Source organism: Peromyscus californicus, unplaced genomic scaffold, assembly GCF_007827085.1.
Source record: "Peromyscus californicus insignis strain IS unplaced genomic scaffold, ASM782708v3 Scaffold_8__1_contigs__length_139910024, whole genome shotgun sequence".
Classification (NCBI taxonomy): domain Eukaryota; kingdom Metazoa; phylum Chordata; class Mammalia; order Rodentia; family Cricetidae; genus Peromyscus; species Peromyscus californicus.
In genome coordinates this window covers 33,422,040-33,438,647 of record NW_026294606.1, presented here as the reverse complement: position 1 = coordinate 33,438,647, position 16,608 = coordinate 33,422,040, and the positions used below count along the sequence as shown (strand labels likewise).

General features: G+C 43.6%; 1 protein-coding gene across 2 annotated transcripts in view; it reads left to right on the top strand.

Annotated features, from left to right (window-relative positions):
* The window catches only part of Dusp22 (dual specificity phosphatase 22), a 58,929-nt gene that overhangs the window by 29,771 nt on the left and 12,550 nt on the right, over positions 1-16,608 (top strand). For both annotated transcript variants that reach the window (XM_052728657.1, XM_052728656.1), the window contains exon 4: positions 8,883-8,932. In XM_052728657.1, coding sequence (XP_052584617.1) covers positions 8,883-8,932 — 50 coding nt within the window. The remainder of the gene's footprint in view (positions 1-8,882; positions 8,933-16,608) is intronic.

Sequence of the window (16,608 nt, the reverse complement as noted above, 5' to 3'; positions counted from 1 at the left end):
TTTTTCGAGACAGGGTTTCTCCGTGTGGTTTTGGTGCCTGTCCTGGATCTTGCTCTGTAGACCAGGTTGGCCTCAAACTCATAGAGATCCACCTGGCTCTGCCTCTTGATCGCTGAGATTAAAGGCGTGTGCCACCACCACCCGGCAATATTTCATTCTTGATGAGCATGTTCATTCTTAATGAGCATGTTCACCGTATGTCCTGTTGAGACCATTAATTAGCATCAGGCAGTGAAAGCTGAGGTTCAGGCCTTCTAAGATGAAGGCATCTGTGTGGCTGCAAGGAACCATTGATTCTAAAGCCAGCTCCAAGTTTCATAGCCAGCTTAGGGACTGTGCCTTTAGGACATGCAGGTTTAAATTTCTAAAGATGTACCTACCTTTTGAAGCATCCTTTTCTTCACTTAAAGGCTTTTGCTGCTGATTTCAAGGAGCAAGAGACTGAGGAAACAGTGACCACTGTGAGAGATTGGGATAAAGCTACCCAAGCCTGGCATGCTGGGCTAAGGCGTCTGCATTCTGGGGTTTTGAAGACACTCAGAACACAGAGTTGGAGTCTTTGTAAGTCTTCAACACTATGTTGAAGTTCTGCTGAGGAAAGGCCATTGGGAGGAGCCTACGGAGAAGGAATCACAGAGACTATAAACCACAGAGTTCAAGGGAGGAGTGCAGGGACTCATGCAATCCAGTGGCCCTGAGCAGGCCAAGCTGGGGGTGGAGAGAGCAGATTGTGATAGGCTGGGGCTATGGACCCCACAGTTCTTGAAGTTGGATCTTCTTTACTTTTCAGATTCAGAGGTGCTACTGATTATTTTTTAGGCAAACATGGTCAGATAAAAATGTATCTTTTACAGAAATAATGTTTTCCTTACTGATGTTCTCCTACTGGTTTCTAAGCAGTCATTCACAATCACTTTTTGATGTGATTGGATGGCACTACTCTTCACAAAGGTACACTGCAGGATACCTGGGTTTGGAGCCCCATGTTAAACTGGCCCCAGATTTTCTGAGTCACTGCTGGTACATCAACTAACCCTCATACTGAAGCAGACCTAGAAGAGGTGGGGAGGTGGAATAGCCTGGATCTCTCTCATTGCCTTCCTATAATCCATCCTGTGTGGGCCAGAGGAAACCCCTTCTAACTGAGGCCACTTTGGTCTTTCTTTGAAATACCTTGAACAAAAATAAACATCAGAGTCCTCTTCTGTCACTCTGACAAGTCAAATGCATGTTGTCGTTTGACTAACCTGAAAGCAGCAGCAGGTGTAGAGGCTTCTGATTTGCATCTTGGCTCACAAACCGAGCCCAAGGCTAAATCTTACCTCTCCACTCTGACCTTCCCACTCCCCCCAAACCTCACCAAGGACCACAGTGTTCTTGGAAGTTGTTATTTGTAGTATATTGCCTAAATTTAGCATGCAGGAAGAATCAGTGGCAAATGGGTACTTTCAGAAAGTGTCTTTTCAGTTCAGAATCTAGACTTAAGGCATGCATTATGGAGTGTTACTACAAGGCCCTGTTCATCTTCAGTGGTGATTTTCTTTAGTGATTCCATTGACATTTTTGCCATGGTACTAAAAATTTAAAAAGGAAGTAACCAAGAATCTAGACCTTACCTATTCTTTATTTTCTATACTGATTTCTAATTCCTTGTCAAATGACAGAGTATTTTTAGATTAATTCTTCTTGGGGATATAACCTTGACTTATACTTTTCCTTTTAATACAAAGGAATTTTTCAACTGTTATGGGCTATGTGTAAATTCTTAGATTGAAGAAAGACATTGATCCAAACTCAGGGACCAGGCACTGAATTTGGCCTGCATACATACTTGGCACGATAGAGGTGCTGGTTCCCAGTGCCTCTCTGGAATAGATACCCTTGCAAAGAGGAGGCCTTATGAAGGAGACTAAAGTGGTCTCACCTGGAATGTGCATCTCATGGAAGTTTCAAGTCAGCAGTTGTCATCTCTTGGGTCTGTGGCCTCTAAGAATCCAGTTTTCAAAGGTTTTCTTACCTTTCGGTTTAGATGAAATGCAGAAGTACTCAGATCCAGAGACAGAGGTGAGAATGGTCATCTGCAGGGGGAATGAATAGAGAAGGAAAAAGTGTTGGTATTTATGGGAACCAAATCTGATTTGGGAAGAAGAGGAGGCTCCAGATATGGATGATGGTAATGATCTACAACTATGAAGATGTTCACTTGGGAAAGATCAGTGTGGTACCTGGTACAGTGGCTACGTCTGTTGTCATGGGTATTTAGAAGATGAGACAGGGGCTTTCCTTAAATGCACAAGTTCAAGTCCAGCCTGGGTAGCATAGAGAATCTCCACTTCAAACAAATACAAATAAACAAACAAACCTGGTGGCACAGGCCTATGACTATAGCTACTCTGGAGGCTGCGGCAGAAGGATAAAGTTCAAGGCCAATCTTGGCAACTTAGTAGGACCCTGTTTCAAAATAGGAAATAAAAAGAGGGCTAGGGCCGGGCGGTGGTGGCGCACGCCTTTAATCCCAGCACTCGGGAGGTAGAGCCAGGCGGATCTCTGTGAGTTCGAGGCCAGCCTGGTCTCCAAAGCGAGTTCCAGGGGCGCAAAGCTACACAGAGAAACCCTGTCTCGAAAAACCAAAAAAAAAAAAAGAGGGCTAGGAATAATGATTGGGTAGTGGATCATTTGCCTAGCATGTGCAAGGCCTTGCCTCAATCTCCAGTTCTGCCAAAATAATAATAATAACAATAATAATAATAATAATAATAATAATAATAATAATAAAATAAATTTAAGGTAGTAAATTTACATTATGTATGTTTTATTTTGTGGTGCTGATACTGGTGGTCAGTATGAGTCTTAGGTGTTTCCAGGCTCTTGGCTTCTATTCCAAAGGATTGAAAGTGAGTGCTTACACAGATTTGTAAAAGTATCAAGGAAATTATTCAGAACAGAACAGCAGAAAAGATCAGAATACAGTGAAAGAGAGCAGGGCCACGTGGGTACAGATACTCAAGGGCCCTGATTATTGTTCAAGGCTTCTTTTATGGACTGAAGAGAAGAAGAACTTTGGTTCCTCGTGGGTGTAGTTTCCATGGTTCTCTATTGAATGGTAGATTATCTATTTTTCTACAGTGCATGTCCCCATATGCATCTGATTTTAATTATATGCATGTCCAATTTTGCATAGGCACAAGATGGTAAGTAGAGGATTCTCCCTGAAAGTATACTTAAGCATACACAATTTTGCTTTACTGTATATATTCTTCATACTGGACACATTGGGGATACACTTGAATGGAAACTGTTGAAATTTGATTGTATTAGGGTTAGAGTGATTTATACTATTGTTCAAAAGAAGAAATGTGCATGTAGTCCAGTGCAGATGGGGATCCAGTGTTGCTAGATGCTTTATTTAGAGAGGACTATGTGTACATAATACATACAGGTAATGGATCTAGGCTGCCCAGTGCATTCCTAGAGAGTGCAGGTGTGTATAACCCAAACCAAGTAGGGTGCCAGATTACTAAACTATTTCCTTTGCTGCCTCAGTTCTGTGGGTTGTTCTCACCTGTGGAACACACTGTTGCTGTGTGATTTTGGAGTTTTGATTGTTTCTGTTTTGAGACAGGGTCTCTTGTAGTTCAGGCTAGCCTCATACCAGCTAGATAGCTGAAAATGGCCTTGAACTCTGGTCCTTCTGCTTTGGTGCACTAAATACTGAGATCAGAAGCACACACCAGGGCACCCAGCTGGCTTTGTGGGTTTCATAGCAGTGCATAGTCATGGTCTGGCTTCCCAATCAAGTGAGGTCAGTCCAAATTTTCATTTTGCTTTTAATTTTATTTTTTCTTCCTGGGAGTAGAGAATTGGTAGTTGAGAACTGTGGTGAAATTAGTTCTTAGTAGGGTTACAGGCTTATTCTATCCTTATTTCATTAGGACTTGCTTGTATGGGAAAGACCTGCTTACCAGGCCTCCTGGAAATCTGAATGGGCTTGTTTATCAAAGAAAATATGCCATATTTGTAGGAGGGAGACCCTTGGATCACCCATCCTGTCTCTGGTACTAAATTCTAATAGTGACATCTTTTATTGGCAGCTAAAATAACTTTTCTATTGTGTGGATTTCTAGCCCCTTCCAGAACTTACTCTCTTTCGTTTGTTTTTAATACTTCCACAAGGATTCAGTTGTGTTCTTTGTTTTTTAGACAGGTACAGAGTTTTGTACACACTTTGCCACATGTATATAATGTGCAATAAACAAATCCCCCACGTATGGCACCTCCATCCTGTCTGCTGCCATCTTTGCTTCCCTGCCATGTTCTGGAGTAGTTGTCTCCAACATCCCCTTTGCTGTTGCCAGGCTTCTCCACATCCCTGCCTCCCTGCCTAATATCCACTAGGCCACTCGTGTGAGAAGAACAGCTTTAGCTCCTGTGTGTAGTGAGAGCCTCTGTGGGTCTGTAATGCCCTCAGGGCCCAGCCATGTTGCTGTACAGGTTGCTGTACAGGGGTTTTGTTTGTAAGTGCTTCACATTAGCTTCCCTGAGGGAAAGAGAATGACTGTGCACAGCTGGATCTTTTGAAAAGCAGGTCATCTGGATTCTCAGCAGACTCTTACTATGTCTGGGGGGGGTAGTTTTAGAAATTGTACTTGAAACAAGCAAGAGTTTGGCCTCTTTCCTGGTTTTGTGATCAGAAGCTTGGCCCTGCTTCTCAGGTATGTGCCTGTCTGTCATTTTAAGTGTAATTTTTAGTTTCAGTCCAAAGAAAGGCAAAAACCTACCTTTTAGTGGTTATTCTACTTGCTGAAACAGAAAACTGAAAAATGGTGGAACTCTTGAGACTATGACAGTTCTGGCTTATTCAGATCAAGCCTCTGATGTGCTTTCTGAACTTTCTTCTTCCCCAGTGGAGTCTGTTGATGTGATTTCTCTCGGAACTTTCTTCCTCCTTGATGTCTGTTGATGTAATTTCAAAACCCAAATACAAGAATTTCAGCAGGAAGCTTCTCAGGGCAGATCCCTCAGAACTCTTTTACTCCTGTCCTGAGTTTTTTGGCTTTTGTACCATGTAGTTCCTGGGGTAATATGCAGCATGTGCCGTCTCCTACTGTGGGCACCGAGTGCTGGCACCTTCCCTTGTCTCTTGATTATGGTGCCCACCTCATCGGTATCGCTGCTGTTCCTGGTTATGCTGGGCCACTCAGAGGCCGCACAGGACAAAGAAATGAGCTCTCCCTATGTTCCTATGGGGACTGAGACTCTCAATGCACAGGCAGCTCACTAACAATGTTTGTGTTTCAGTGCTCTGGGTTTGAAAAGTTGTGACTTGATATTAAGTAGCTCCATAAATGTTAACTGGCTTCTCACCAGCCGCTATTGAAACACCATAGAAAGTGCTCAATTTTTATTTTTCTTTATTTTGTAAGAATTTTATTTCAAGGAACAGAAAACCAATTTTATTTTTATGTGTTTCAAAATATTAGAGGGAACATGAGGCAGAAAATATGTAGCAAACGCTATACTCCTGGAAATGCTGTTGCTATTTTTACTACTTGTAGATTTTTTTAGATTGTTGGAGATTTTTGGAGATGTTTTCTAAGTTTTTTTAACCTAATTTTTGCTGTCCTTTCCATAATGTAAGTAAATACATCCTACCCTTCATCTGTCCCTCTCCAAAGCTCTCCAGAGCACGATCCTCTATATAGATCATAGAGAGGGAATATCTGTTCCGCTTATTAGTACAGGGTGATTTTAAGTCAGCCCAGCTTTCTGGTGGCACAGGGGTCTCAGTGCTGCTTTCTGAATTAGTAACTAACTGTTAAAAGCTGTGCACATGTGCAGGCATCTGACGCCTTTTTGGGTAGCTGTAGTTCTGCCTTCTGTGGCCTCAAAGATATCTGTGCTTTGTTAATGACTAAGTCACGATAAATAGACGCTCTTGGGGGCGAGCAGCTAAACCTTTTTGACAGTTTTGACTCCTTCCATGACTAGATTTGCATATTTCTTATTGTAGGTCATAGTGAAGTGGTTTGTGTTCTGTTTAAGTGTCACTGGAGCCTAGGTAGACAACGTGCCCTTTGCATGGCCTAAAACCCAGCTCTCCTCCTTCCCTGATGGCACTCACCAGCACATACACACCCTGCCTTCTTCTCCTGCCGTGATCTCTGTGGAGCTGATTAGCACTTATCCTCAGCATGCAGACTTGGAGTGAATGCCTACCACAGCCCAGGCGTCATTCCAGGAATTTAACTGTTCTTGTGGTTATACACACAGTCTTTGATGCTATAGCGTCTTGTCTTTGTCTCTGTCTTCCTTTAACAGCACAGGGTACTCAAGTGTAATAGAGAGCCACATGTTCGTCTTTATGAGTTACGTGAGAAGGAAGCTAAAGCCGCCACCTGCCCATCTCAGCTGTGAGGGCCAGGAGCCTAGAATGACAACGTGTTACTTCCTTGTCCTTGTGGTTCACACAGAGAGAATGCCTTCCACCTACTTCCTATGGCTGGTAGATTTTCCTGAATACCGGGCAGGTTCTACTTTGTGGGCCCAGGCACATTTCCTTCTGTGTGCATCAGGTAGCACAGAGGTAAATGTGGCCCTATCTGGCATAGCATACAGGAAGCACAATGATTCCCACTTACCCTGATAACAAGTGTTCAAGGCATATCCTTTAGTAGGCAAAATGCTCCTGGCCTAAACTCTGTCCATTCTCTTCATTGTCTCTATTATCATCTCAGTACATAGATTCTACTAGAATGTTGTGGCTATTCATCACCATGAGGGAGAGGTAGGCGTTTCTGTGCTGTCCTGGAGGGGCCACTTAGCCCTTTGCCTGACTGGAGTTGCCAGGCTGAGGTAGCGGTAGTGTACTTGAGAATCCTGTCCTCTGTAAGTATGGCCTGCCACAGGGATGGAGGGAGTATGTGGGAAGAAGGAATTCACAAGCTTTGGGCCTGACCACCTAACTGCCAGATCTCACTCAAGAGCAAAAATAAATAAATAAATGAGGCACTCCCATCTAGCTGTAGGAAGCAATGGGTGTGTGTATTCGACAACAGACTTGTTCATCTCAGTGGAAGAGAGGAGGAAAGGACTCTCTTTGGCAGAAGTGCTTTCTTTTCTAGTGTCTTATCCATCAAATTACGCCATGATATGCCACCAGGTTTGGAAGAGCTTTAAGTGTTTAAAATAACTGGTCAGCGTTCCCAGCATAGCACAGCTTCAGGAGCCCAGGAAACCTGAAGAGAGGCAGAACGGGCTGGAGGGCTGGCAAGTATACATACAAGAGAGCCCACCGCCTCCCTTCCCTGTCCTGCCAGCAGATCTTCCTCTCTCGGCAAAGTCCCTTTGCTCTCAGTGAGATGCTCCTATTTGAATAAACAGAGGTAAACCTCATCTTCCCCAAGACTCAGAAGCCTGTACAGAAAGATGCAATAACTGCTATATATAATGATTTTCTTTTAATTCATGATTAAATAATTCAATTCTTTTTTCAAAAGTTGCACAGAAGTGATGAAGGAAAATTGATTTTTATTTTTGAGTTTTTCCTCATGCTGCCCCCCACCCAATAATAGCAGATGGGAATGGAGGGGGTTGTACCATTCAGGTATTTTTTTGCTGACAACATATCACACTCTGAGTCAGTTTCAGCAGAAAGGGGCAGATTAACAGGCAGTTGGAGGCTCGTAGTTTGCTCAAGAGCTGGAGAAATGGGTTCTATGCTGGAGTCCCAGGACCAGTCATCTTTCCCATTATACAACTGTCGACCTGTCGAATGTGCTCTGCCTCCACCTATACCAGCAAAGCAGGAGCTGCCATGCTCTATCCCTTGTGCTAGGTCAGAACTTGCCTTCTGTAAGCATACCAGAACTAGAGGGCCTGGTGCTGCGTCGGCACCAAGCATCAGGGTGGGTCGGCAAGATGCCTGTCCTGTAGCTGTCTGGTTACAGCTCCAGAGACCCTCCCGGGTGACCAGGTCAACACTAAAAATTACAGGAAGTCGTGAAGTAAATCTAAAAAGCAGGTTGTTTTATAACTCCCACTCCCAAGGAACTTGGCTGCATCTGTATCATTATTGTGCATCAAGCTGACCTCTCACACTAATTAGTTCTTCTCTCTGGCTGCCCAAGACAAAGTGAGGAGATTCTGTGACACTTGGCAGACATAAGAGAAAGTTCACAAATGGTTCATCTATCCTTTAGCATATTCCATTCCAAGGTTGCTGTTGACATTGACGATTTTAGAATGACAATGTCCATCTTTCCTGTAGAGAAGTTAACCAGTTCTGTTTCTCTTTCTAAAAATCATCACCTTGGGTAGTTGTTTTCCCTCAAATTAGGGGGAAATAAAAATGTTAGCTTACCACACAAGCTTGTAGTGTTGTTCTGCAAAGCAAGCAACATTGTTTCCAGGTTTCGAAGGCCTACTGGTGGAACTGTAATTCTTACAATACTAAAATTGAGGTGGAGAGCTATGGCATCACATCATGGTTGTCAGCCCATTTGAAGGTGTTGACTAACAGTGCCTCCTTTGGGAGGTTCAGGATCCTAAAGAAACATAGACAGGATGAGAACAAGTGTTATGATGAATTGGGAACTTTAACTCTGAAGTGCTCGACTCCTGCTTTTAGTCCCTCAAGTTTTGTCTAAATTTGTTACATTTGCTGCTTACAAACCAAAGTGTGAATATTGACATGCCTATGGAAAAGAATCAGGAACCTGAATTAAAGAGTGTTTCCTTGGTTCCTTGGCAACAAAAGATGAATAAAAACTTCTCCTTTTTATTTTCTTGTTTTTTGACCTAAGTAAATGGTTCCTTTTAATACTTTATTGTGGACCATTTTTTTAGTTTTATTTATTTATATGTATATTTTTATCCTTCTACAGGGAGTTCAATACCTGTGTATTCCAGCAGCGGATTCAACATCTCAAAACCTGTAAGTTTTTTCTGTATTATTTGGAGAAATGAAAAATAAGTACAGTGTGCATTTCATCAGTATTGGGCCGACTGAAAAGCCAACAGAGGACTCTGAAGACAAATATGTCAACACTTGTGCGAGTCCATGGAGTTGCTAGTGTCCCTGCATAGCTACTGCCCTGAGGAGGGGAGTGAGTTGACAGAAATCAAAACTGGCTGGGCCAGGGCAAACTGAGGCGGAGGCACCTTGTTATTTTCCAGTCTTACTGTGGAACACAAGGCTGGGTGTCCACAGGAAGGCTCTTTTTCAAAAGACCTGAAGTCTAGGGAGATGGCCCAGTCAGTAAAGTGCCTGCTGTGCGAGCCCGAGGGCCCGAGTTCAGGACCCCAGCACCCATGGAAAACCAGCACAGGCATGTATCTATAACCCCAGTGCTAGGGACCTAGAGATAAATTGATCCTCAGAGCTCATTGCTCAGCTAGTCTAGCCAAATTATTGAGCCCCAGATTCAGGGAGAGACTTTGTCTCAAAAAATTAGGTGGGGGATGCTAGAGAAAACACTGGTTATCAACCTCTGGCCTCCACATACTTGTAGCTATGTGCATGCACAGGCACACACACATATACACAAAGAACACCCAGAGTGTAGAGAAGGTGGGTTGGTCAGTAAGATGTTTGCCTTGCAAGCTTGAGGACGACCTCAGTGCTGATCCCCAGAGCCTATGGAAAATGGGAGGTGTTGGCAAATCTCTGGAAACTCACAGGAGAGATTGTCTGGCGTGCATGGTGAGATCCTAGGCCAATGAGAGACTCTGTCATAAACAAGAAGTGCAGGTACGTGAGGACCAACCAATACCCAAGGAAAGAAACTGGCAGCATTAATTCTAATATTTTATTAACCTAATATCTAAAATACAGCTATTATATTTAAAAATATACATGTTAAATCTAGAAATTCTAAAGCTACTTCATACCCGTGCCCACATACTGTCACAGCAGTCTGGTGTATATTTTCTGCCTCGAGAGCTCTTCTCTGTTTGGACAGCTGCAGTGCGGGCGATCTGTGCTCACATGTAGTTTATGTGCTTCCCCTGTCAGATAGTGCAGACCTCAAGCCTAACTGACAGGCACCTCCTCTTTCTCGTTTACCCAAGGCCAGACTGTTGTGTTTTCATAACCGAAAAAATCTCTGACATCATTTTAGTCCTGCTTATTGTTTTTTCCCTCCAAAATATACCTATGCTTTATTGTATTTGTGTGTGTGCATGTGCATGTGCGTGTGATGTGTGCATGGGTGGGGGCATGTGTGTGCCATGCTGTATACTTGGGAGGTCAAAGGATAACTTCCAGGAGTCAGTTTTCTTCTTTTATTCTGGGTCCGGGGATCTAATTTAGGTTTCAGGCTTTTGCAGAAGCATCTTTATCCACCAACCTGTCTCACAGGGTCTTCTCTGTCATTTTAACCATTTAAAAGAGATTCACAATTGTAGCTCACCTCAATGGCAGCATCCACATTGAGCAACGGTACAGCCTTGGTAGGATGGGATGGAGCATTGGAGATCCCGTTATAAGCACAACAAGCACCCTTGGTCCCAAATTAGGCCTAGCATGGATAGGTGATAGTTTCCTCAGGCCTGCATTTGACCTTTGCAGGCTGAGATGCTAGGAACTCCATGACTTCACGCATCCCACTGAACCTGGCCTCTTATTCTCTGGCTGTCCTGACCTGGATATTGGGGGCCAGCATGACAGCCCTCCTGGAACTAGTTGTTACTGTTTTATCAAAAGTGCCCCAGCTTCAAATGGTATTTTTGAGTCTGAAAGATCACAGGGTTCACAAGTGCTGGTACATACAAATCTATGTCAGTGAGGCAGACTACATACATACTTGTGTTTTCTGTCCCAACTGACTGGCTTCTCTAAAAGATACTGGAATGTCAGCTATCCTTAAGTCTTCACTGGCAGAGGACAGAGAAATCATGGATCAGGCTGTAACTTTATAAGACCTACCTATTGCAGGAGGGGCAGGGGCAGGGGCAGGGTAGGTCTCCAGTTCAGTGGGTAGCTGGACAGAGGACAGAGGGAACAGAGTTAGAAGAAAGCACTGAGAAAGTGGGAAGTTGGTACAGACATGTTCTGCCCAGGCCAGGGCTTGTGTCTACCCTGACCCTTGATGTTTCAAAGAGAGGTGAGGCTTTCATACTGAGAGAGGGAGAGGCAAGATTTACTAGGAAAACAAAGTAGTAGCCTACCCTGGAAGGAGAAGCAGCAACTTTAGAGAACTTCCTTGGTTACCAGTCGTGTCAAGAAACAGAAGTGGTTGGAAGGGCATGGTCCCTGCGGAAGGAAGTGAGGCGCTGCCTTTCTCCGAAGACCACAGCAATCTTCTGCCCTTGTTTTGGTGACTATTTTTGGAATGACTGCTTTGCTCTCCTCTCTAACCACGATTCAACCATGCTGTTGAGTGTGTCAATACCTGATTGGCAGGAATCAAGCTGGAACCTATCCTAGGTATGTGCTGTCAAGGCACATGGCCCCTGGTCTTTGAGCAGCTGTAAGATTTTAGCTTTTCTAGGAGCTAAGTGCACTCTTTGTCTTCCACAACAGTGATCTAATACCAGTACTGACAGTCCTGTATTACAGACAACTGTCGGAAAGCCTCCATACTGTGGGCAAGTCATTTGAACTAGTCTACACTTAAATTCTCTCATCTGAAAACGTCCATCTCTAGGATTTGGGGAGGCAAAGATCATATGTACATGAGCATATCTCTGAACTCTAAGCACTTTGAAAAGTGTGGATCTCTTCCTACGACGGTAAGTGTCTTCAGCGTCACAAGAGTGACAGCTGAGATAGGTTAAGTTTTGTTTATCTGCTGCCAGTGAAGGTGGTTGAGTGTCTTCATCTCTTTTCTGTTCCTGTGACAGAACATCTGAGACCGGGTAATTAATACAGAAAACAAGTAAGTTTTATCTCACAGTTTAGGAAGCTTGAAGTCCGAGATTGAGTGGCCACATCTGTTGAGACTTGTACTACTTCCTAATACTGTAGTGGAAAGACAAAAGGAGTGAGCAAGTGTAGGGAGATGGAAGACTCCTTGAGTGGCAAGTGCTTGAGACGTTCATGAAGGCTCTACGTAGGCCCATGGCCCAGATACTTGATACCTGGCCTGTCTCCCAGTACTGCCAGCTTTAGGAATGAAGGTTCCAGTAAACACATGAGGGGGAGAGGCATTCAGACTATAACAGTGAGTGTGATTCCATGATAGAAGCAGTTGGAATGCTTACCTCGGAATGATCTAACTCATTTAGGGTTTCCTGTCTTTACTACTCACTAAATAAATATGAGGAGTTCACAATGAACCTTCCCTTTCTATATCGTCAACTAATGTGGATGGATCAGTATCTTTTTTATTTAAATTTATTTATTTTTAACATAGCTCTTTTTTAGAAAAGTTTTATTTATTTTAATATGATGTGTATGGGTATTTTGCCTGTTTGTGTGTCTGTATACCAGGTACATGCAGTGCCCACAGGCTAGAAAGATGGTTTTGAATCCCATGGAACTAGAGTTGTTAGCTGTCTTGTAGGCACTGGAAATTGAACCCTGGTCTTTTAGAAGATAAGCCAGTGCTCTAACCACTGAGCAATCTCTCCAACCACTAGATGATATTCTTAATGTTTTGGGTAAAAAAAAAAAAAGCAAGAGAAAACTTGAGTAGTTTGTAAAACTTGCTATTGGTAACTCAGACACTTATCAACAGGCAGTCTTCCATCTGACCACATTAGCTCTCTTCAGTGACAGATCAAGTCCTGGAAGTCTATACTACTCACTCTTTGAAACTTAGATGCCAGTTTTTAAAATGATTTTCAACTTTGCATGAAATGCTTTATTTCCTAATTCTTGGACTGGGGACATAGTCAGTGGTAGAATGCTTGCCCCCAGCTGGTAAGATAAAGATTAGATATTTCTTTCTCTGCACAGCCCTGAACAGCAGGAATTCTGACTGATTCTGCTTAGTAAGAAGTGTGTGACCTTTGACACTTCAGAGTCAGTTGCTGTGAACTGCAGAAAAGTTGGTTTTCTGTCTTGGCCTTAATCCTAGAGAATCTCCCCCATCTGACCTTCCATGAACTTAAAATGCAGAAACCTGGTTTGAGATAACATTAGCACAAAATTTTAGATTAGTTCCCCCAGCCACCTAGCCTGCCCAAGTCAGGAAATATAAAAGTTCAAGTTCTTCGTGTCCCAATAACCTCACAACCCTAGTGTGGTATGTTTTGCATGATGTTGTCGTAATTAGAGATATGCTAGAGTGGGTGTTAAGTGCACGCTGTGCATGTGTGTCAAGTGGCCCATGCTGGGGCTTAGTACATAAAGGTTTGGACACCCGTTTGCGTTTGTTTTCTCTATGGGTTCTCTAAAGCAAGTCATTTTAACCTTCTCATTTAGTAATCTGTCCATCTCCTTGGAGACTTAGAGTATTGAAATGATTATGAAATTGGGTATTTTGTTAATTCTCTAGTGTTTGTAAAATAAGGTTGTATTCTGTCTGTATTCAAGTAAGGAATGCTAATGCATTTTGAAAGCAGATGCTTAGATATGTATTCACTTGCATTTGCTTATTCTCTTTTTTATTACCCATTAAGTTGGTGTTTGTACTCAGACAGCACTGAATTGATCATTCTTCCTTCCTTTTCTGTGAGTCTGAAGGAATTCTGACATAGGCTCTGGAGCCCACAGCATTACATCTTTACAGCAGTCTCTAGTGTTCATGGCTTCAGAGCCAAGCAGGTGTCTGTGTTTCTTGAGGGTTTGTGGAGAGGTGAGCATGAGCACTACACAGAGCTCTGTAGGGCGTCCGGGAACACCCTGGTCTTAGTCCGCTTCCTTGTCATTTTGTCTAGGTATAGCTGATTCTCTCTGTATTCCCATTTTTCTTTCATTTTCCTTTTTTCTACTTCTATGGCTAATGAGCAGTTTTTCAAGATCAGAAGTAAGTGAGCCTTTGCACCACTGTAGCTGTACTTCCAGATGGTTCTTGAGGTCTTTACATCCCTCGGTGATGCTCTCCTGCTCTTAGGATAGATGGAGAACTCTGGAAAAGATATAATCACTGTTTGCTACAACCGCCATCATTCTCCTCAAGCAAGAGTCTTCTGGTCTGAGACTGTCCTTGTTACTCTTGAGTTAAACTGGTTTGTGTGTGTGTGTGTGTGTGTGTGTGTGTGTGTGTGTGTGTGTGTAATGATGCCATGTTAAAGGGTAAAGAGATGTTTTTGTGTTCTTGGGGGTTTTTTTTGTTTTGATTTTTGGTTTGGTTTGGTTTTTGGTTTTTTTTTTTTTCTTTTTTTTTTTTTTTTTTCGAGACAGGGTTTCTCTGTGTAGCTTTGCACCTTTCTTGGATCTCGCTCTGTAGACCAGGCTGGCCTCGAACTCACAAAGATCTGCCTGCCTCTGCCTCCCACTGCCCGGCTTTTGTTTGTTTTTTAAACTATCTTTTTAAATTAATTTATCTAGCAAAATGAAAAGTATGGTATACATATCCTCCAGTTCTTATTTAATGGGGACAGTTCCTGAGGCATAAAGTTTGGGAGTCACTGTTACAAGTGTGAGTTGTGTGTGTTTAATGCTGGGGGGTTGCCTTCAGAGTTCTAACTGAGAGATAGGCAGGGGAGCCTGGGGTATCTGGACCAATTTGGCCCCAGGAAGAATATCCCAGCATGGAGTGCTCAACCCCTTTGCTTTAAAAAGGAGGGGGGACCATAAGGTGCTTGCCTTTGCTGGGATTTGCTCTACACACACTTGGATTCAGTTGGAGAGGAGAAACATCGTATATGTCTGTGGCCTTTACTATCGGCACAACCTCATTTGATAACACTGGCCTTGAAGTAAGACCCACCACCATTCCAGGTGGCCAGGTCACTGGACTTCAATTCCAGTAAGCAAAGTGCTGAACCTAAGTACTCTGTCACATCACACTGGTGATCATGGCATCTAAGATTATGGGTCTTAGAGCAGCAAGAAGTCTCCACATCAGAGTATCATGTGGTATGGCTTACAAGCTCCATCCACCATCTTTTACTGAATTCTCAGAAGTTCGGCAAGGCCCATCTGGTCACTCTTAGCCTCTGAAATGGAGAGGAGTGGTTGAGGTACTGGTCAGTGAGAATTAAGAGGACAATGTGTACCCACTGGGCTCCCTGCTCAATCCACATGAAGAACATCTCTCCACCAGAGCTCCCCATTGCCCCTGCAGTGTTCTCTTAGGGCTATTGGCCCTGTTGGGTGAGTCTCCTACACCTGTGGGCATGCTTCCTTCTGCATGTAACACAGACAAGCCTGTAACAAACCTCTGTATGGAAGTACAGGTTCACTGCCAACCAGATGAAGAGCACAAAGAGGGAACTGTGTTCATGGAAACAGCAGCATGTGATGGAATGGTACTGCAGATCTGGGCTTCTGCTTCAGACTGCAGTTGAAATAAAAGAACCCAGACTGTGGGTATTTCCCACTGTGGAGGAGGGTGTTTAATGACCAGAGCTTGGATTTATGTCATTTTTCCCTGGAAATAACCCACACACACACACCTCTGTCTGCTTCACCCAGTTTTAAACCAGAGCAGCATTGGGCCAGCCCACCTTCTGGTCTTTCTTGTAAAAGGCATTTCTAGGAATATCTGCCTGGCTTGGCCTTGTGCCTGATTTTGTGTCTGAGTCAAGTCTCATGGTGGAGTTCTACATCATCTCTCTGGGCATCATTGTGCACTTAGACTGAAACAGTTGGTGTCCCCATTACAGATGCCTGCCCTGGGGCTCTATAGTCCTTGCCCCCAGCATAGTGGTGGCCATTAACAGCATCCTTTGTGCCATCTTTGATTTAGCATCTGTTACATGCAGACATGCAAACCAAAGGAGGGAAAGGCTATTTGGGGGAATAGGTGGTGCCACCTCTCCAGGCCTTGCCATGCTCCTTTACACTATTGTGGGCTTGGTTACAGGTTTGGGTATTGCTCAGCCCAAGCGTGGCAAGGTTGACTCCTGAATCAAAGTTCTACCTCACAGTACATAGGAAGCCTAGGAGTTTGTGACCTGCAGGTGTGAGAAACAAATTTAAGAAGTTGCTCCCAGGGAGGTCTAAGTAGAGGAATTGGCCTGCCCTCTTAGCAAGATCTTAATGAGGCTGTAGACTAACCGCTTCCTGAGGAATCCGAGTCCTGTGTGTACTCAAAGGAGCTCTGCTGCCTTTGCACCACTCAGCTCACCGTGGAACCTTCTGAGGCAGTCTGTGGCTTCTTCTTTGTCTGGGTGGCACTCATTCATTGCTTTCTGGTTTTTCTTTTGTGGCTCTAGTACTCTTTTTCTTTTCCTGCTTATAGACCAGTGATTCCCAATCAGAAAGGAGCCCACCAAAAGGTAGGACCTGTAGCTGGGAGATGGACTCCTGCACACTCCTGACAACTACAGTGTGAACAGCCTGATGGACAAAGGAATGTGTGTTGTTTTTACTCTTTTGCAGGGGCCTGCCACCCAGCTCCCAAATAAATCACACAGAGGCTTATTCTTACTTATAAATGCCCGGCCTTAACTTGACTTGTTTCTTGCCAGCTTTTCTTAACTTAAATTACCCCATCTACCCTTTACCTGTGGGCTAATCCCATCCTCTTATTTCTGTAAATCTTACTCTTACTCTGT